Source organism: Quercus robur, chromosome 5 (genome assembly GCF_932294415.1).
Source record: "Quercus robur chromosome 5, dhQueRobu3.1, whole genome shotgun sequence".
Taxonomy (NCBI): domain Eukaryota; kingdom Viridiplantae; phylum Streptophyta; class Magnoliopsida; order Fagales; family Fagaceae; genus Quercus; species Quercus robur.
The window spans coordinates 38,844,268-38,866,603 of NC_065538.1; the positions used below are offsets into that span (position 1 = coordinate 38,844,268).

Here is a 22,336-nt window from a genome sequence, read left to right on the forward strand (position 1 = left end):
TTTGAAAATGCAAAGTTTGAAGCATTTTGCAATGAACACAGCATCAAAAGGGAATTTTCAGCTCCAAAAACTCCACAACAGAATGGAGTGGTTGAAAGAAAGAATCGGGTGATTCAAGAAATGGCAAGAGTAATGTTACTAAACAAAAACATTCCACAGAAGTTTTAGGCTGAAGCAGTGAATACTTCGTGTCACATTGGAAATAGGATTTACTTTCGGGCAGGAACAAAGAAAACCTCATATGAAATTTGGAAAGAAAAGAAGCTGAAGGTGAAATACTTTCGAGTATTTGGAAGCAAGTGTTACATTCTCAATGATAGGGAGAATCCTGGAAAATTTGATGCTAAGAGTGATGAAGGGATTTTCCTAGGGTACTGAACAAATAGTCGAGCATATAGTGTACAATAAGCGCACTAAGACAGTGATGGAATCAATAAATGTTGTCATTAATGACACTATCTCTGAAAAGGATATTAATGGTGATGGTGATGGTGATGAACCGAATCTTAAGAAAAATGAAGGTGATGACAACATGTCTCAAGGTGAGGATGCTGAGAAAGAATCACCAGACAAGGAGTTTACACCTCCTATATCAAGAAGGGAGACCAGATCAACTCAAGGACCGTCTAGTCCACTCACCCCTCCTGAAGTTCAACCTCCAATCTCTCGTGATAAGGAACCTTCCACCTCTAAAAGACCATCGTCAAGGGTAATTCTCACTCATCCCTTAAGTAATATCATTGGTGATTTAGATGATGGAATTCGGTTAAGAAAAGGACATGCCTACAGTGCAAATCATGTGACATACAATTGCTATCTTGCTTAATTTGAACCAAAGAAAGTGGAGGAAGCTTTGAAGGATGAGAATTGGGTAGAATCCATGCACCAAAAGTTGCATCAATTTGTTAGAAATGATGTATGGGAGTTGGTACCAAGGCCCAAGGATACACATGTAATCGACATCAAGTGGATCTTCAAGAACAAGACTGATGAAGATGGTGAAATTGTTCGAAACAAGTCTAGATTGGTGGTTCAAGGATATACGCAAGTTGAAGGCATAGACTTTGATGAATCTTTTGCTCCAGTTGCAAGACTAGAGTCAATCCGTATTCTCCTTTCCATAGCATGCATTATGAATTTCAAGTTATATCAAATGGACGTAAAGAGTGCTTTCTTGAACGGGTTTTTAAACGAAGAAGTGTTTGTTGAGCAACTAAAAGGGTTTCAAGATCCTCACTTTCCGAATCATGTGTTAAGACTGAAGAAGGCATTATATGGGCTGAAACAAGCACCAAGAGCTTGGTATGATCGCCTCATCACATACCTTTTGGATCATGGTTTCAAGAGAGGTCAAGCTGATCGAACTTTGTTTGTCAAAAGAGATGAGAAATCACTCCTTGTTGCATAAGTTTATATGGATGACATTGTATTCGGATCCACAATAGATCACCTAGCTTATGAATTCTCAGAAGAAATGAAAAGGGAGTTTAAGATAAGCATGGTGGGAGAGTTAAACTACTTCCTAGGGCTTCAAGTGAAACAACGGGAAGATGGAATATTTATTTCTAAAGAAAAATATGCCAAAAATCTGGTAAAAAGATTCAGCCTAGACTCTAAGAAACATACTTCCACTCCCATGAGTTCTTCAGCAAAACTGAGTCGTGATGCAGTAGGTGTAGAAGTGGATTCAACACTTTATCGAAGCATGATCGGTAGTTTTCTCTATCTCACTGCTAGTAGACCGGACATTGCTTTTAGTGTAGGAGTATGTGCTCGTTTTCAAGCAGCACCCAAAGAGTCTCACTTGATAGAAATCAAACAAATTATCCGCTACATAAATGGCACATCTGATTATGGAATTTGGTATTCAAGAGACTCGAATGAGTGCCTAGCTGGATATTCTGATGCTAACTGGGCCAGATGCATTGATGATAGGAAAAGCACTTCAGGTGGTTGCTTTTATCTTGGAAATAATTTAGTGTCATGGATGAGCAAAAAGCAAAATTCAATTTCTCTATCAATGGCTGAAGCTGAGTACATTGCAGCGGCAAGTTGTTGTGCACAATTATTATGGATGAAGAAGCTTCTACATGATTATAGAATCACTCAAGACACTATGTGTGTGTTCTATGACAACACGAGTGCAATAAATTTGTCCAAAAATCCAGTCCAACACTCAAAATCAAAGCATATCGAGATCTGGTACCATTTCATTCGAGATTTGGTGGTGGAAAAGACTGTGTATTTGGAGTTCATCAACACTGACAACCAGAAGGCAGACATTTTTATCAAACCTCTTGATGGTCCAAGGTTTGAGTCCTTGCGTAAGACCATTGGTGTCGATATCATTCCTTGAACTCTATCACTTCTGTGAACCTATTCTGCTCATGTTGCTCATCCAGTGCTTAGGTCTCACTTGCTTTGATATTAGCATTTTTTTTGGTTTACATTTTTTCTGTTGATCTTACTTTTCTTGCTCTGTTTTTGAGTGTGTTCAAAATTCAAACACCCATAAAAAATTGAAAAATCTTCAAAAATTTTGATAGCTTGTCTTTGTGTATATCACATATGAGTTTGGCCTAGTACCTTCGTACTAATGGCGTAGTGCATTTACGAGCTTAGCTTGTTTCTATATGCACATCTATCTGTGTGAAAGAAATCTTGAAAACCATGCGTGATTGTTGTAAATAGATCTTCAAGCTTGTCATGAATGATTGGTCAATTGTCTTGATGGTCTTGATACTTACATAGACTTGCGCCTATATCTCTTCCCACGTTATTTTTTATGTTTTTGCAATTGAGCTCTCTAAATGTAAATCTCAAAGTGAAAAAGAGATATTGAGCTGCAAAAGCCTATCGCACATACTAGTATTTGACTAGGAAGAAGGGAAAGCGACTTTTGTATTGAAATGTATGGTGCTCAAAAAGCTAAAAGCTAATCCTCAATGTTGAAATATAAAAAATTTCATGCACCAATCTCAAAAAGAGATGTATTTATCCAAAAATGATCAAATGTCCTAATTTATGCAGAAGCCAAATGAAAAGCTTCTAAGTTGTGTAATCAATTTGTGGGAGGTCATATATGTTCATTTCTATAATTGAGATTGATCACTTGACTTAGTACTAGTTGTGTATAACTTGATTGAATTGATCATTAAAGTTTCATTCTGATCTAAGGACTATTTCACACTTGATACTCACCCACAACACACAAGACTTTGACTCAATGAATGCTTATCTCATTTGTGTGATTGTACATGTTCAAATGTGATGTGTATGCTCAAGTACTTGATGATCAAACCCAAAAAGATTTTTTGAGTGTTTTATTTGTTTTTGAAAGTGATTTTATACTTTCGTGCTTTTAGTTTTTGTTCAAAATGCAATTTTGTGTTTTTCATCAAAAATTGGTTCAGAGGCTGTTTCGCGAGAAGCTTGCGACTTAGAGCTTCCCGCGAGATGGGCTTGAGGGAAATCAAAAGTCATTTTTTTCATACAGAAACTCTCGTTACTGCCTCGCGGGTATTTCGCGACTAACCTCTTCTCGCGAAATGGTTTTTATGCAAAAACTGAATTTTTCTCAAAATCACATAGAAACTTTCACGACTGTCTCGCGCCTAATTCACGACTAATAGCTTCTCGCGAAAGCATTTGTGCTTCAGTGGCTCTTTTCGCAACTGTTTTGGGACTAAATCACTACTACCTAACCCGCAAAAAACGCGTGTTTTCAGTTTTTATGTAGCAGATGTGACATCTTTTCAAAACTCATACCTTCCCTCGCATTGCCTCTCTCGAACCTATCTCAACCCAAAATCAATTTTCTCTCAAACCTCATCAATTCCAAGCTTGTTTTCTGCGATTTTAACTTTAAGGTATGTTTTCTAAAACATTTTTCCTTTTGTTTTTCATAGATTATGCAGAAAATTAGTTAGGGTTCTCAAAATTGGGGATTTTTTGAAAATGGGTTGGGGTTCTTGATTTTAGTGAAATTTTTTTCCAAAATCTTATTTGGGCTTAGTCCCATTTGATGTTTGTGTATCAGTGCTGGCCCCATGTGGCAATTTGAACTTGTATTGAGGCATGTTTCATCATGTTCATGCATTTTTCATAGTGTTTATAAACTGTTGCATGTTAGGTGTTTGACAGAATGTCCAAGTGACATTCTTTGGTTGTATTGGAATCAAATGAGTTCCTTTACTTGAGTTTACTTTGATTGAACTTGTTTCACATGTTTTTGATGTGTTTAACTCGCTTTGTTCTCAAATGCCATGCCTTGCACATACTATGCACACTTTAGGCATCTCTAGGCACATCTCATGCATCAACACATGCACACATCTGCACACATTGTTATACTCACTTCACTCATGCATTGTGAGTCTGTTTACATGGCTTATCATCTTTAACTTGTTGTTTTTGTCTGTGTGCTCTGTTTTACGTATGTTTTGATATGTTTTGAGTTGTTGTCAAGTTTGTTTTGAACTAACTTGAATCTAATCAAGTTTTTGTGCTCCATTTTTTTTGTGTTGTTGCACTTGTTTCGTTTTTGTTCTATGTTCATTTATGCAGATGTCTCCATTTAAAAGCTCTGCTGTGAAAGGAGGTAGCAACAAAGGAAACGAGCATGTGATTGATGTTGATAATCTCTCTCCAAAGCCAAAGAGGACTCAATCATCAATAGGAATTTTTGATTAGAACTATTTCAGATCTTATGCTGCATCTCAAAACTTTGAGAAGTACTTTATGGAAGCTCCATTATTGGTTGAAAGAGCTGTTGACCAGCTATCCCTACGTGACACCAATATTCCCATATGGTTTGCCACAAAGGATTGGAACTTTCTTCTATCAACTCTTGAGGATGCTTACGAAAACATGGTGAGAGAATTTTATGCCAATGCCACTATTGACGATGAGGAGATCAAATGTTGGGTTAGAGGAAAAAGTTTCTCAGTGTCACTGATTTACTTGGCGGAAATCCTACACATCAACCGGCCAATACTCCCCATACCGTCGGTATATGATGAGTTGAATCCGGATAAAGAGATTCTTAGAGAAGCCTTAGGAAATAATCTGGAATTTTCCTCCAATGAGAAGTCAATAAGTGTGGCATCTCTTTCTCCTGAACTAAGACTACTTACAACAATCATGTGTAGCAACCTCTATCCTCTGTCAAGCATTGGGTTCATGAATCTCGGTCGAGCACTATTCTTGCATGATTTAATCTTACAGATTTTGAAGCTCAAAGGTGTTTATCCCCCAAAAAATGAGCACCCCTATCCAAGGCCAAGTCCAATTTCTATTCGCACTCTCTATGCAAGCATGAGTCACACTAAAAAGAATCCTAAGTAAGAAATTCTTGCTACTCAGGGAAGCTCAAGTTCTGCATCACATGTTTATGATGAACGGCTAGACAGCATCTTGGATACTCTCCAAGAGATTACTACGAAGATATCCGGACTAGCTACCATCATGTACTCCCAACAAAATCGTTTTGACACCAAGTTCACATCTCTTCAGACTCAATTGGACCAAATTCAGAGGAAGCTAGAGGAACATGAAGACTAGCTATCCCGTGACAAAAAGGGGGAGAAGGTGTCGTTGTTAGGGGGAGTGTAGTGATAGGGGGAGAAGAAGACAGTAACTAATGTTTGGTTTACTTGTGCTTATATTTAGCTTCTACAACTACTGGTTTATGTTTATACTTAGCTTCTACAACTACTGTTTTATGTTTATGCTTTTACTGCTTTTGTTTTAAAACCTCAGCACATGTTATTTTAGTTAATTTCAGTGTTTATTCAGTAGATTGTGTTTGTGACTTTCTCAATGCTTGTGTAGCATTTTCTGTGTAGTTCTAGATATTGCTAATATATCTTGAGTACTTCACACTTGTGCCCTTAGTAGGATTGTTCCTAGATGCATATACTTCATGTATTTTGCATTAGTTGTGTGATACGACATGCAAGTAATCATAAGTGATTGCTTCGTTGTACATGTTCGGATGAACATTTACTTGTTATATGTTCATTGGAGTCATTCTTTAATGACTACCCTTATTTGATCAAGAGTTTGTTTGCATGATATCTATTGTTTACATACTTGATCACACTATGCTTGCTCTTGTTCATACCCCGTGTTCAACTTGTCATAAGCTTAATGAAAATTTTGTTTATGTGCGAATGTTTCAGGTTACAGGTATAAACTACAAGTGCTTCACAGTTTCTAGATTAGGTGTGAGTGAGTTTTGCCATTGCTTCCAAACTCACGTTTAAGTCTAGAGTCTGTTGTTAGGGGTTTTGTCACGGAATAGCCAAAGGGGGAGATTGTAAAGTTGTGATTTACAAATTTGTATTTTGTTGGCTTTTATTCCGTGTCAAATTTGATTGTAATTTTATTTAATCTTTTGTACCCTGTATTTGTTGTGGGAATTTATTATAAGGGTTGTGTGATAGTGAGAGAGAGAGTGAAGACTCAAGCTATTGAAGACTGAAGAGTTTTCGCGGGTATATCGCGACTAAGCATCCCGCGAAAGGAAGCATGTGCCTTGCACATGACTGGAATGCGAAGAGTCAAGCCAGATGGAGACAGTTGTGTCTCGCGAGTATCTCGCGGGTAAGGCCTTCCCACGAGACACCCGCAAGACATTCTGTTCTGCCAGCCTGTCCAGTCTGATACACACTTTCTGTGCCTACACTATTTATACCCACATTACCCACAAATATAAAAGAGAGTTTCAGAGAGAAAACCCTAGCTAAAACACTTGAGAGTTAGAAATTGTTCATGCAAAAATTCTCTACACATTTGTTTGTGGAATTTCCTCATCTTCTACCTCTCCATTTCCATACCATTGAGAGGTCAAAAGCCCAAACGCTTACCACACCATTTGAGAGTGTCCAGTGAGGTTTTGGTGCTGCTGGGAAACATTGAAAGAAGCCAAGGATGGCAGATGCAACATGGAGCTTGTTGCGGGATTCAGAGAGTTAGATAAGACACGGTTCTGAGAAGCTTTGTTGGAGTAGGAGATTGGAGGGCCTAGGTACAGAGGGTAGATTAGGCTTGGAGGGTCTCTTACTTACCCATGTATCCCAACTGATTGTCTAGTGGATCGATTACTATTTGGAGGGTCGCGGAGAGGTTTTTCACCGAGTTCTTCGGTTTCCTTTTCGATAACACGTCTCGATGTTATCTGTGTTTACATCTCTTTTCCTTACTCTTGTTCATTTCATTTTACTACTGTGTTGCTTTAAATATGAATTAGAGTAGCTCTCTTGCTTGTTTGCTTGCGTTTACACTATTCCGCACTTAGTATTAAGTTAGAGTAAAATCAACCAAGCCGTAATTTGAATTGGAGGTCTAAATAAGCTCTTGTGTTTTCACACTTTTCAAGCTTTCAAGAAGATATAATCTAATGGTGGATTTGTCAAAATTTACCTCCAATAAAAAAATATTAAGTAAGGTGGTAACCTAAAGCTACAACCAAGTTTGTAACTAAACTTTATCTTTTTTAAAATGGACAAAATTTAGCTACAAAATTGGTTGCAATTTAAGGCTACAACTTTACTCAATAAAATAAACATTACTACATATTTTGAAAATCTAACCGATGAATTGCATGTTCTTTATGCTCTTAATACACATATCAAATTTTGTATCAATTAGATATTATTTATTATATAATCTATAAGCTTATATTTTAAGCATAATTTATAACTACAAAAACTTGCAATTTAAACAATTTATTGATAACATAGTTATTAATGTTTAATTTTCTAGAAATTTTGCAGGTATGGAGAATATAAGAAAAATATGTAATTTAATGGTGGATTTGTCAAAATCGCTTTCAATAAAAAGATAATTGAGTAAGATTGTAGACCAATTATGTAGCTAAATTTTATCCTTTTAAAATAATTTATCCAAATGTTTAGGGGGTGTTTGGCATATACACTTAAAAATATGTGTTTTGTTGTTTGAAAATATGTGTGAAAATATATGTGGGTGAAAAAATATATGAAAATACGTGTAATGTTGTTTAAAAATTAAAAACATGTATTTGAGTAGGTGTACCAAACGAGGCCTTAGTATGCGTTTGGATAGCAGATTGCGTTTTAACGTCTACCTCTTTGCCATTTATTTTTGTTTTTGACCAGCACCTCCTACACTGTTTTTTTGACCAACACCTCTTGCACTGTTTATAGGACATGACAGTATCATGTGAGTATAAACAATAATTAAAAATTATTTTTTTATTATTTTCAAATTTTAATTTTCAGCCAAATAAACACTATCCAAACACGATAAGTTTGGGCTTAAAAAAAAGAATTTTTTTCAATTTTCACCGAACGCATTACTTGTGATTTTTAAAATGGTGTTTAAATAGACTTTTTGAAACAGCTTATCAAACAGTCTTACAAAATTGCAATACTCTTTCTCTCTCCAATCATAACAACCGGCCACCGCAAGACCCAACCAACCCAACTGACCCACAAGTTCGAGAGAGAGGCGAGGAGTTGTTGTTGGGGAAGCTCTTCTTCGGAAGGAGTTCAAAATCTTCACCGGAAATTGAAATGGCTGAAGAGCACCTCGACGTCCTCACCAAGTCGGGCCACAAAACTGGCATTTCCAAACCCAGGCACGCACGCCCCTTCTCAATCTCGTTTGTGGGTGGGTAAATAATAATAATCGGCTAAATTAATTAATTAATATTGGTCCGTATTGTATTATTGTATATGTATTTAGGGGAGATGTTCATCGAGATGGAGATTACCATCGAGCAGTTCACATGTGGATTTTTGCCGAAAATACTCAACAACTGCTTCTCCAGCGACGTGCTGACTGCAAAGATTCATGGCCAGGGTTATGGGATATATCCAGTGCTGGTCACATATCTGCTGGCGATTCATCGCTAGTAACAGCTCGGTAAAACTATTTTATACTCTTGGCCTTTAGAATTTCTTTTTTCTTTTTGATGAGTAATAATGTTTCGCTGAAAAAGTAAATAATGAAATAGGACCTAAGTACACAGGCCATGTACAAACGAGTCAATCAAAATTTTACTTAAATCCTCTAAAGACACAAGAGAATGGCTACTATAAGCAGCCAACCACTCAAACATAAACGTGATAGGATGATTTTAGATTGTCTGATTCATAGTTTTTGGTTAAGCCTTGTTCCACTAAATATTTCAGAACCTAGCTGTTCACAAGTCAGCCTTCTTAGGGGATATATCAATTGATGAACGTGAATCTCTTGTTTCTTTAGTGAGGGCATGTGTGATGTATGGGATTGCTTGATGCTGGATGTAAGCTTGAATGGGATCTGATACCAAATTTTATGTAGGACTTAAGAATTTAGCACTCTCTTGATGAGGGTTTTGAGTAAGGATTGATGTTTAATGGTCTTGGTAAAGAAATATTGAATCTTGAGTATGTTGATGGCTGTTTGGTGTTGAAATAATGAATAGAACTTGAAATAAGATAGATGAAACACTAGGTAATTACACCTAGGCTTTCCTAAGCAATCACACATAAGTTGGAGAAGGAAATCACACCCTTAAATCTTAAAAGAAGCTGCTAAACTTAATTAGAATCAATCTCACTATGAATGACTAGGACTCTAACTAATCTATTCCTCAAATGACTAGGTTTACTAAAAACAAACAAAAAAGGCCTTAAGAACTTCTAAACGAATTAGGAAAGGACTCAAAATATAAAATAAAACTCATGGCGCCCTAGGGCAGCCCTTTACAGCCCATTCCAGAAAATCTGGAAATTACTAAAATACCCTATTTTATGAAAAATTTATTAATACTAAACTAACAACTTTCTAACCATAATAACCTAGGGCTTGTGTGAATTGAGGGGGGAGGGAGGGGAGTGGAGGGGAGTAGAGTAGAGTTGGCTAAAAATAGGTTACTCTACTCTCCCTCCCTCCCCCTCAATCCAAATGGACTATTAATATTAAGACTCAATAATAACTAAAATAACTTATGAAAGGTGATAAGAAGGCCCTGCATCAAAACTAGACCACAATTCTAAAATTTTTGTATTTAATCTTGTTTATTTTCGAACTCTTCTTTATGGTCTCCATTAGTGCTTTTGTCTACAGATATTTGGTAGGTGAGATTTTGCAATAATAGTTAGGTTAAAATGCACTTTACACAAATTATAAAAAAGATGCACTTTACACCTTCTAAGTTTGGGGTTGCTTCTAAATCAGTCCCTTAGCTTTAAAACTTGTAATTTATACTATCAAATATTACAATGATATCAATGTGTCACTTCTGTCATCTCCCTTTACAAATTTTCAGTTAATACATGCAAAACAATGTCGTTTTTACAAGAAAATAGAAAAAATTTTGTAAAAATACATAGTAAGGAAAAATAACAAATTAATCCTTTTTTTTTTTACAAGTACCATATTTACTTATTTGTTATCTCAACATTGTGACTTGTCTTAACTAATAGATAACTAGAAGGCTTCTAAATTGATAAAATTATCTCTAGTTACTTTTGTACTGCAAAAAAGCTTGAGTCATACATTAGCAGAGCAAAAGAAGATGAAGCAATTGTAGGAGAAAGAGGTTGATTTTTTTTGTTTTTGGTTTTGGTTTTGGTTTTTGGCACAATAAGGGAACTTTGCCTAGGTGGGCTTTGAACTTGAGCTCACCCCCTTGACCAGTGAAGCTTGTTTCATGTTCATGCAGACATAGAGGAGTTGTCATTCTTGAAGTCATTTGTGAAAAAGTTTTCATTTTGTCTTCATCCCCTTCCCATTCCCTCTCTCTAAGGATTGCTTCTTGAACTGCCTATGTAGAGCATACTTATTTCTAATTAAGTAATTTATATTTCCTACTTCCGCCAAGTTGTTCCCTTCTTTTTCTTAATACAGATATTATCTACAGCTTGATGAATTAGGCCTATCATTGAAATCATGTATGGTATGCTTTCAGGAGGGAACTTCAAGAAGAGCTCGGTATTGTCCTTCCAAAGGATGCATTTGAAATGATATTCATATTTCTTCAGGAGTGGTTAGTAGATCAAAACCCTTCTTCCTGTGGTGGCATATAAATTCCTTTGTGTAACAGATTTGATAGTGAAACCATCTTCTCTTACTGATGAAACTTATTATTAGTTATGCAATTTTGTTGTTGTTTTCATTTGGAGCCATATATATATATATTAAAGAAACTTGTTTTTAGTATAAAATGGTCTGTTTTTGTTTCATGGCTTACTAAGCAGCCTATAATTCCCTTGAAAGGTTTTTTTTTTTGGAAAGGGACCATTCAGGCAACTAGTTATATCTATAACTATAGGGGGTGTTGAATATGACGAGAGGGTTCACAAAGCAAAGAAAGCTTGTTAGGCCTAGAAAGCTAGGTTTTGTTCTTCATATCTTACACTAAAATGCATTCATAAGCAAAAGTATAACCTAAGAGTAATGTTTACTCCTAAAAATGGGTTTGTGGTAAACGAATAAAGGAGGCAAGTTCTAAACTATAGTAAAAACTATTTTGATGCCTTCTTTCTGGAATAATATAGTCCATATTTTCAAAGTTATGAGTCCTCTTGTTTGAGTTCTTTGTGTTGTTGATAACGAGAGAAAATCAGCTATGTGTTACATATACAGGGAGATGATAGAGCCAAAGAAGTTATATGAAAATTTTTAATGAAATGAAGAAAGATTTGTATATGTTTTAAAATCATTGATGAGAGATAGGAAGGCCAACCACATTGGTCTTTGCATGCAGTTGTCATTTCTTGAATCCAAAGTTTTCCTATAACAATTTGTTAGGAGAGGACATACTATAGTGAATTGGTGTTGCATGTGCCAGTGTAGTGGGGAAGGGATGGACCACCTTTTGATTCATTGCACGGAGGCTTATCATTTGTGGTGTTTTGTTTTAAATTTTTTTGGTATTTATTGGGTCTTATTACTAGAGAGGGCGAGAGATCTTTTATTTGGTTGGAGGAATTGGATGGGAAAGCACTCGTCGAACATTTGGAATATGGTTTCGCTATGTTTGATGTGGATTATTTAGTGAGAGCAGAATAGGAGAATGTTTGAGGATACGGAGAGAACAAGGTACTGGCTTCTAGCTTATTTTGTTGGTACTTTGTTTGATTGGTGTCGCACTTGGGGACTCACAAATAGAGATTCCATTCCAATGTTTATTGAATCTCTATCTTTTTGTACACAACCTTTTGTATTTTTTGTAATTCTTTAGGCTACTTCATGTCTTTTTGCATGAAGTAGTCTCTTTTCAATAAAGTTTTATTACCTATAAAAAATTGGGGGAAAACAGTCCTTACATTGAGTTTGATGAAGAAATTACTTCAGATTTGTATCTTTGTATAAAAAGACTAGTTCCAAGTCATGAGATTCAAGATAAGATCACTCTTGAACTATCAATGTATAATTGCAACCTCATATTTGTGACATATAGTAGCAGAAACTTGCCCTTGCCCATTTAAAATTTTCTACTGATAAAAATAGTCATATAGATACTTTATGTTAGGACATATGTGATTTACTTATTAGGAACATATGTCACTATTTTATGTAATTGGCTAATCCTTTGACAAAATGCACTTTACTTGTATTTGGGTAGATCTAGGATGTGTTTAATATTTCAAAAAACAAGAGTTCAAGTTTAGTATTGAAACCATGCAAATCTGTCCAAGAAACAATTGGAGAAGTGCTGATTCATTAAAGTTCGACAGCTGCTCGACAGATAGTTATCTATCGAGGTCTCGACAGCTATATCTATCGAGCTTTATGAAATTAAGATTTCCAGATTTGATTTTTGGCTCATGCTTATGTATTTGTGTGGGTTTCATTTCTCACAATCCTAGACATATATAAGGCTTATTTTAGAGGCAGTCACATAAGAGATACAAGGAGAACATATGCAATAGGTGACCGATGCCTTATTCTCTCTGAAAGAAGCTACTGCGTCTTTGCACATTAGGGTTTTGTAACCAAGTTCTTCTTGATCTTCATTGTTGATGAAGTGAAAAACTTTGCAGCCAACATCTTCTTCAAGTTGGTGTGTTAGTCACATATTGGGAGTCGTGCATCATTGGTTAGTCACGTATTGGGATCCGTGCAAAAAGCGTGGCATTCATATATTGAAGAGTTCAGAGGTTCTAAAGCATAGAAGGTTTCTGCTGTAAGTTCATCTACGGGGATTGTAGGGTCTAGGGACAAAAGTTTTGTACAAGATTTGAAACTTCTCTTTACTATAGTGGATTGCTTTTCGGGAAGGTTTCCTCCCAGGTTTTTTACTGTGAAACTAGTTTGTTTCATTGGTTTTCTTAGGTCATCATATTTGGTCTTATTTATTTTTTCCGCTGCATGATTTTGACATGATATTGATGTTTGTTTGTTTTAACAAATTTATTTATAATAAATCTAATTAACAACTTGGATTTAATACTTTTTAATTCTGTCAACCGGGATCTAAATTTCCCAACACTTTAAGAGTGGTGATGTATTTGATGCAGTTCATTTTTAATGCTAGTCGTTTACTAGTGCTTATGTTTGATAAGTAGATCCTTTCACTTGTAACAGAAAGTTAGTTAGTTGATAGATTGTTAGTGATAAGTGCAATAGCCTATTAGTTAGTTAGAGATGTTTGTTAGGTTTTGGCTAATCACATCGCAATCACATGGTAGGTTCTTGTAACTATCTTTCTAGCTAATTTGCGGCTTGTCTATGTATATAAGTAAGTGAGGCTGCCTTCATTGTAACTAGTTGAATTTGAATCCAAGAAATCTACCTATGAGGTATTATTCCAAGAGTGTATCTCTTGAAGAGCTAGTTCATTCTTTCTTTTTTCTAAGCAACTTAGCTTTCTAAAACATCTTTTCTTTTCACCATTTTTCCTCCACTATAATTTAGTATTAAAGCTTGAGATCCTTAGGATTCAAGTTTGTTTGCAATTTGTTTCTTCATTTTCTACCATCAAGAACCTATCAAGATCCTATCTTGATTTCATTTTCTTATTCTCTACTAGTGAGCCTAAGAATTTGTGAAGATGGCACCAATAGTTTACAATAGAAGGAACAAGAAAGCTTTTGTAGCACATGAACCTAAGGTGCAAGTTCATCCTAGGCAGCAGCCGCAACCACACCAAGAAGGAGAACTCCAAGTGATATTGAAGCAGACTATGAGCTGCTAAGGGGGCAGCTTGCTGCCTTGACCGAGGAAGTGAGAAGAAACCAACGTTATCATCCTAGAAATGATGATGAACCTACTGAAGATGCTGAAATTGACAGTCATAGCAACTTTAGTAACCCAATTGGCCAGCCTAGAGGAGGTGTTCTAAGTCTGGTGCCTAGTCCTCCAAGGGGAGAACCAAAATGGGAATCAAACTTCAAGATTGAGTTACCTAAGTTCTATGGTAGCTTGAATCATGAAGAATTCATAGATTGGCTTAACCAAGTAGAAAGAATCTTTGATTTCCATGAGGTACTAGATTCAAAGAAGGTGAAATTGATCTCTATCAAGCTAAGAGGGAGAGTTTCAGCCTAGTGGGAACAGCTCCAAGTTCAAAGAGTTAGGAGGGGTGAAAGAAAGATCCAAGATTGGTGTAAGATGAAGCAGAAAATAACCAGTTTCAGCCTTTCAATTATATGCAGTCCTTGTACAAACAACTGCATAATTTGAAGCAACACGGCAGTGTGGAAGAGTATATAGAGGCATTTTATCAACTGGTAGCGCAAGTAGACCTGAATGAGAGTGAAGATCAAATGATTGCAAGGTTCTTGAGTGGTCTTAAACCATCAATTCAAGATGCCTTATCATTGCACCAACTGTGGTATGTTTTTGAAGCTTACAATAGAGCCTTGATGTTTGAGAGGCAACTTGCAAGAAAGGCTTTTGTGCAGTTCCAAGCTTAGTGGTAGTAGAAGTACCCAAGTCAGCACTCAAGGAAGGCCAACTACTAATAGTGCACAACCTTTCAAGATTGATAGTGTAGGCATGCCTTCAACTTCTGGTATAGTTAAACCAGTCCCTAAATCAGCATAAAGCTTTACATTTAAGTGCTACAAGTGTGGAGAAGTTGGGCACAAGGCCACAAATTGCAAGAAAGGGGGAGTTATTGCTCAAAGCAAGGGTAAAGCTTTGATGATTGAAGGTTGTGAAGACCAGGAAGATGAAGAATTTCCAATATATGAAGAAGAAGAAGAAATGTGTGATAGTGTATTGATAATTGAAGACAATAGAGGAGGGGAATGCATTCAAGAACCCGTAGATGATCAATATGTGGAAGAAGAAGTAGATGCTCATATAGAGGAAGAAGAGGATTTATCATTGGTAAGAAACGTCTTTCAAGTTCCAAAGAAAGAAATGTAGAATGACAAGTGGCTTAGAAGAAGTAGTTACAAGAATATGGTGTCACAAGAAGTTTTTAACAATCTTGAATAGAATCAAGACCAGCCCCAACCACAAAAGCTATCTTGCTTCAAGAAAGGAGGTGAAGTTAGAGATTCTAGAAAGTGCTTAGTGTTCTTAATTAATGACTTTCAAGATTATGTTCTTTGTGATGTGACAACCATGGATGTTTGCCATCTCTTACTTGGGTGTGAAAGAATATGTCCATATCAAACCATTTCGGGTGGAAGGAGCAACACATCAAGCTTATGCAAGAAAGGAGATTGTTACACATTGCAACCAACGAAGGGGAAAGCTAGTCCCAAACCAATGGTCAAAATGAAGAAGGTTGGATGCAAGAGCATCTACATGGCTGCTTACACTTGCAGCCTTGACACACAGCAGCAGCAGACCTTAATCTCTAGCATGATGCAGCAGCTTAATACAGCAACTAATGAGAATGCAGATCAATGGAACTACCAGATCATATGCATATCTCCAACAGTTTCAATGTGCATCACTTGCTACCCTGTCATGCACCAAATCATCTTACAACTAGCCACACTTGAGGACAAGTGTGTTCCAAAGAGGCACAGTCCTGATGTAGTTCATTTTTAAAGCTAGTCGTTTACTAGTGTTTATGTTGTATGATAAGTAGATTCTTTCACTTGTAACAGAAAGTTAGTTAGTTGATAGATTATTAGTGATATGTGCAATAGCCTATTAGTTAGTTAGAGATGTTTGTTAGGCTTTAGCCAATCACATCGTAGCCACATGGTAGGTTCTTGTAATTAACTTTCTAGCTAATCAGCGGCTTGCCTATGTATCTATAAATAAGTGAGGCTGTCCTCATTATAAGTAGTTGAATTTGAATCCAAGAAATCTATGAGGTATTATTCCAAGAGTGTGTCTCTTGAAGAGCTAGTTCATTCTTTCTATTTTCTAAGCAACTTAGCTTTCTAAAACATCTTTCCTTTTCACCATTTTTCTTCCATTAGTATCCCTGCTTGACATGGTGCGATTCTGACTTCGCCAGATGCATGTCAAACAATCTTAAACACGTCTAGACTTTTTAGTGTCAAACACTTTCGAACATGGATATGTGGCTGACATCTGCTGGCACTTCTCTGTGAGAGGTAAACATTTGCACCTCCAATGAGGGAAAAAAATGATTATAACAATTGAGAAGAGTGTATCATGTCAGTTATAATTTTATTAATGGATAAAAAGAGGGTTCCAGTTGATAGAAGAAGAAAGCTGTGCATATTAACATGCCTAAGCTTCACTGTACATGTGTACATGTGCACAGTGTGCATATGTGTGGCTAATTTTAACAATACATGATACATTAGTGTTTTAATTATTAGAAAAGTGTTATATGTATATGTATATATGAATGAAATATCTGTTTTCAAATATCATTTCTATGTATATATTACTTTTTTGTAATCAGCAAGGACCTTAATCTGCTTTTACTTAAGTGACATTCGGTTTACATTCTGAAAGTGCAGTGTCATAAATGATGGAAAATACATCAATAATGAATTTAATGATGTATACCTTGTCACAACTCTAGATCCGATCCCTCTGGAGGCCTTCACTCTTCAGGTAAGAAGTTTAATGATTATTGTCTGATGAAGTTTCAAATCAGTTGATGTTGTATCTTTTTTTTCTTTTGTCCTTACGCAAATTCATGCATCATAATTTGTTTCTCAGGTCTTTATGCCTCATTCAAGTATTTTGGCTTCTCTAGTTAGATTTGTCGGTTATATTTAGGGATAAGCATATCGTAATGATTGTTGTTCATTCCGATGAAACAGTCAATCAGTATTACGTTGCAGCTGTATACTTTGTATGCTGGTGACACAGTGGATTACATGACACATATACAAGTATACAACTGCCACATGGATGTTATGGGTAAATCTGGTTTTCTTAGATTCAGCATTATATACAGGTAATATTAACATGAATCCTATGGATAAGCAAGAGAGACCCATCAATGGTAGAATGCAGCTTTGACATTGTTTTTGGGGTGGACTGAACTGACTTGGTTTAGTCCGTCTTGACTTGAGGATATTATGTCTTAATAATTGGTGTGAGGCCCATCTTGTCTATAGTCATTGATTGGGCATTAAAGATGGTATTGGATTTCAAGTAAGTTGAAAATATGCAAGTGTTTGTATATTATGTATGTTAGCTCCCAAAATATGTAGCATGGAAGCTGATCTATATTTTCCTTGATATCTCAAAGTCAACTTAGTCATTTCATGACATTATCCATATGTGTATGTGACTGTGTATTGAATGGAAGAAAACAGAGTCAAAGAAAGGACATAATTCACTATTTATTTCAAACACAGTAATTCTTTCGTCTAGTAAGCATGTTGGTTTTTAGATAAAGTGATTTTGCAATAATATTCAGTGATACTTTTCTCCATTCTAAAAGTGATTTCTAGACCTCTATCTTTTGCCTGGTGATCATATATAGAAAAGGACATGCTTTAACAAGCAAATTCAGCTTTCTGTCATTTCACATGCATAATTTGATGGCCAGAAAATCTGATTGCATGTCTTTGCTCTCTCTCTAATGATAGGAATCAGAAGTCTCTGCTGTTAAATACATTTCTTATGAGGAGTATAGAAGCTTACTTGCTAAAGAAGATCCTGATTATGTTCCCTATGATGTAAATGGACAATATGGTCGGCTTTTTGACATAATTGAACAGAGGTATGTTTTATAATCCCTATGGTGCCTAGCTCATGTCAAGATATAGGCTTTTTTTTTTTTTTTGGAGGGGGGGTTGGGGGGGCTGTAAGAAATAAGTTGATTGAGAAACCAGTGTATCCAATATATTGGCTGATAAATTCCTATTTTTATCTCTTCTGAATTTTCAAATTTCTTTTTTTTTTTCCTGGTATTTTTAATGATATTTCATTTGAATATTGCAATATTTTGGCCATTGTAGATCTGGCCAATATCTAAAAGTGGAGAGAATTTAAACATGGGAGAAATCTGTCATTTATTTGAAAAAGACATTGTAGTTATTCATTTTGTGCTTATTCTAGTTATTTAAATTTTATTAAAGGTACAAGGAAAACACTGATGCACGAAGTTTGGCTCTACAGAAGCAACTCCATCGTTATGCTTCTGTTACACTCAATGCAGAGGTTGTTAATTTTTTTGGAGTTTGTTACATCTATTATTCTGCTGCTATTATTGAAAGCATATTTGTTTGCCATTATTTCCTTCAATCTGTTGTTTTCATTAAATTGGGATAAGCTATGCTTCTTATGCAATATCATGTTTACTATTTTGTTTGACCATGAACCTTTTAGCTGACAATTACCAACTTGATACATGTTTAGACTTAAAAGGGATCCTGAAGCTATTTAGTCTGACAGCAGATGTCGATATGTTGTTTAAAATATTCATTGAATTATATCCTTACATGGTTCATACCATTCAACAAAAAAAGTAATAAGTGTAAACTAACAAAGATAATTATTAGGGTAAATTTCACTAACTACTCCTAAGGTTTGGGCAAATACCAACTAGGTCCAAAATATTTTAAAATTGACCAATTCAGTCCTTAAACGACTTATAGAGCCATTTTTTTTTTTTAGTTTCTCTCACTCTCTCTCAAACCTTTCTACTCTCTCATCTCTTTGTCTTCTCTCTTTGACTCTCTAATCCCTCTCACTCTCAAACCTCTCTCTTCTCTTTTACTCTCTCATCCCTCACTCTTCTCTCTTACTCTCTCGTCCCTCTCTTCTCTCTCACGTGGTCTTTGCGGCGGCGCCGTGGTCCGGGTAAGTGGTGGTTCATGGGTTTTGGTGTGGGTTTAGTGGTGGTGGTCCGTGGGTTTTGGTTCGTGGGTTTTAGTGTGGATTGGCGTTGGAGTCCTTACCTTCTCTCTCTCGTCGTCTTGTGGCAGCGCCATAGTGTGGGTTAGTGGTGGTTCGTGGTGTGGATTGGCGTTGGAGGGTTTGGGTTTTCTCTCTCTTGGTGTTTGTGGCGATGCCGTCTGGAATTACAAACTCAATTAGTGGAATTGGCATGTCAACAATTTTGACCTCATCAAGCTTTGGATCTTCATTCACTGTAGGGGATTCTTCAAGCATAGAAGCTTCTTGCTGTTTAGGCTCTATAGTAGACTCTTCAAGTTGCATGAGATGGTACTTGATTTCCCTTCATTTGAGTAGCCAAGGCTTCAACCATTTTTATTAGATTTCCTAAGTCTTGGCGTATGGCAAATACTTCATGAGTGAGCTTTGCATTGTTGCACTGCCTCATACTTGTTCTTAGATCTTGTAAATTGCCATGAGAAGGTTGTTGTAGATCCTTGTGAAAATACTGTGGGAAATATTCAATACAAAGATCTTCTTTCATTCTTTCCCAAGTAATTTGAGACCAATGGCATCTAAAGTGAAGGCTCTCATAATGATTCCAGTACTCTAAAGCTCTACCAGCAACTCTTGTTTTGGCATACCACATCTTTTGTTTGGCATTTGATAAATGCACTTGTGCAAAGAATTGTTCCACCTCAAATATCCAACGTTTGAAAGTCTATGGCTCTTGATTTTTATATCCATAAAAAATAGGTGGCTGGGGTACTACCATGGTTCTCTAAAAATAAAAAATAAAAACTTCAGCAAAGAATTTTAAAAAGAACCTGGATTGCTAAATTTGCTGCTTAGAGTCATCCTGTGCTTCATGGGGTGTGGTCTTGTTGTGGTCTAGGCTTCACAGTGTGTGGTCTTGATTTCAGGCAGATGGGTTAATGACTTACTGTGCTTTAATGGGAAACATGACAAAGATTTTTTTTTTTTTTTTTTTTTTTTTTTTTTTTGGGGGGGAATTGGATCTGTTTGGCTGTGTGGGTTGTGGTTTGATGGGGTGAGAAACACTGCAGAGATTATTATTATTATTATTTTTTTTTTAATTTATTTATTTTTTATGAAAGTGGATCTACATGCTCTGATACCAAATTGATGCAGGAAAATAAATAGAAAAATAAAAGAACAAGAACTTGGAATCAACACCAAGCCTAAGCCTTAGGAATCAGCACTTAAGGACCCTTAGGAATCAGCACCTAAGGCATTAGAGTCAGCACCTAACAACTGGAAAAATATTCAATCTGAATTTTCATTAATCACGCCTATGCTAAAAATACAAATAAACTAGTCTCTTATATAGAGCTAGAACTGGAAAATAAAGAGATAAAGATAACATACTAAAACTAATCCTAACTAAACTCAAATACTAATCCCTATCTAATCTCAAATCTAATCTCTATCCAAATAAAAGTCTACAATTATCCAATTTCCTATAAGATAAATACAAAAATCTGAAAATATAAATTCTAAAATAATTTTGGCTTTGCTCTTGATTAGTGGTGATGGTGGAATTGGTGGTGGATGAAGAGGAGGTGGGAGTTATAGTGGTTGGGGGTTTCTCATGCTTCCAAGCAACATTTTGTTGGTAGGAATTGGAATGATTAATGATCTACCATTTGTTTTAGTAAAATCTACTAACAGTCCTAGCTAATTTGCAGAATACTGAGAGAACTAGGTCATCATTGCTCTGTCAGTTGGCATATGGGTGGAATCATGGTCTGTTGTAATCTGAGGGGTGAATATTATGGGGATTTTATTTTTTATTTATTTATTTTTTCTGGCTGTGGTCTGTTTGAAAAAGGAAACAGGTAAATATTTAATGGGTAGGAGTAATGTAGTGACCAAGGAAATTGTTGGCATTGTGGCCTTATAACGTTTATGCATCCCTCATACTTTGGAGAATGCAATTTGCCCATATTTATAGTGCCTAGCCGGTCATTTATAATTGAAATTAATTTGAAAGTTAATAGAAATTACAAATTTAGAGAAAAAATATGTTAAAATCTATCAAAAAAAGAAAAAATATGTTAAAATCAAAATGAAATAGAGAAAATTTAGAGAAGGCAGAAGCAAAGAAAGAGAGGGAGAACACAAGGGAAATACATGGTTTGAATTGATGGCATACATCACTGGGACAAGGACAAGAGTCCGTAGGGCTACATTTTCCCGTACACTTTTCTTTGAAAATACAAAACAATAGAATCCATATTCATAATGGCATTACATACACAAATTAATAATAACTTGAATTTGAATTGCATATTGTTGCCTTAATGGCTTAATCCCATGATTTTCTCTAACAATTAATCCCATGATTTCTGATGACCAGGCTGGCTGGCTGGTGAGGCCTTTTGATGAAGTAGAATTTTTGGGGTAGTTAAAGATTTTGAGGGGGACAAAGCTCCTGGCCCATATGGTTTCCCTATGACTTTTTTCTAGACTTGCTGGGATGTTATCAAATCAGATCACCTAGAGATTTTTCAGGTTTTTTTGAGGGAGGTCAGTTCAAAAAAAGCTTAAATGCAACCTTTATTTCTTTGATTCCTAAAAACTCAGATGCAGTAGAGGTGAAAGATTTTTGGCCTATTAGTTTGATTGGGGGGTTTACAAAATTATTGCTAAAGTCTTGGTTAAAACGATAGAAGAGATGATTGGGGATGTCATTTCGAAGACTCAGAATGCCTTCATTAAGAATAGGCAGATTTTGGATTTTGTTCTCATTACAAATGAGTGCCTAGATAGTAGTCTGAAATCAGGAGTTTTGGAGGTGTTGTGCAAGTTGGATGTGGAGAAGGCTTACGATCATATGAACTAGGGTTTCCTAATTTCTATGCTCGAGCAAATCGGTTTTCCAGAAAATGGAGAAAATGGATACTTTTTCTGTATATCCATGGTAAATTCTTAGTTTTAATTAATGGAGCTCCTTGTGGCTTCTTTGAGAATTATAGAGGTTTACGTCAGGGTGACCCTTTGTACTTGTTGTTTGTTATTGTTATGGAGGCAGTTAGCAAAATGATGGATAAGATAGTGAGGGAAGGTCGTTTGTTTGGTTTTAGTGTGGGTACTT

At 36.0% G+C, this 22,336-nt stretch overlaps 1 protein-coding gene across 3 annotated transcripts in view; it reads left to right on the forward strand.

Moving 5' to 3' along the window:
- The first annotated feature begins 8,384 nt into the window (after positions 1 to 8,384).
- Positions 8,385 to 22,336, forward strand: part of LOC126725886 (nudix hydrolase 3) — a 56,588-nt gene continuing 42,636 nt past the window's right edge. For all 3 annotated transcript variants that reach the window (XR_007655628.1, XM_050430893.1, XM_050430894.1), the window contains exons 1-6: positions 8,385 to 8,623; positions 8,731 to 8,910; positions 10,943 to 11,020; positions 16,881 to 16,977; positions 17,967 to 18,100; positions 18,459 to 18,540. Coding sequence is in view for 2 of the 3 variants with exons in the window: in XM_050430893.1 (XP_050286850.1) it covers positions 8,559 to 8,623; positions 8,731 to 8,910; positions 10,943 to 11,020; positions 16,881 to 16,977; positions 17,967 to 18,100; positions 18,459 to 18,540 (636 nt within the window). In the remaining variant the exon portion in view is untranslated. The remainder of the gene's footprint in view (positions 8,624 to 8,730; positions 8,911 to 10,942; positions 11,021 to 16,880; positions 16,978 to 17,966; positions 18,101 to 18,458; positions 18,541 to 22,336) is intronic.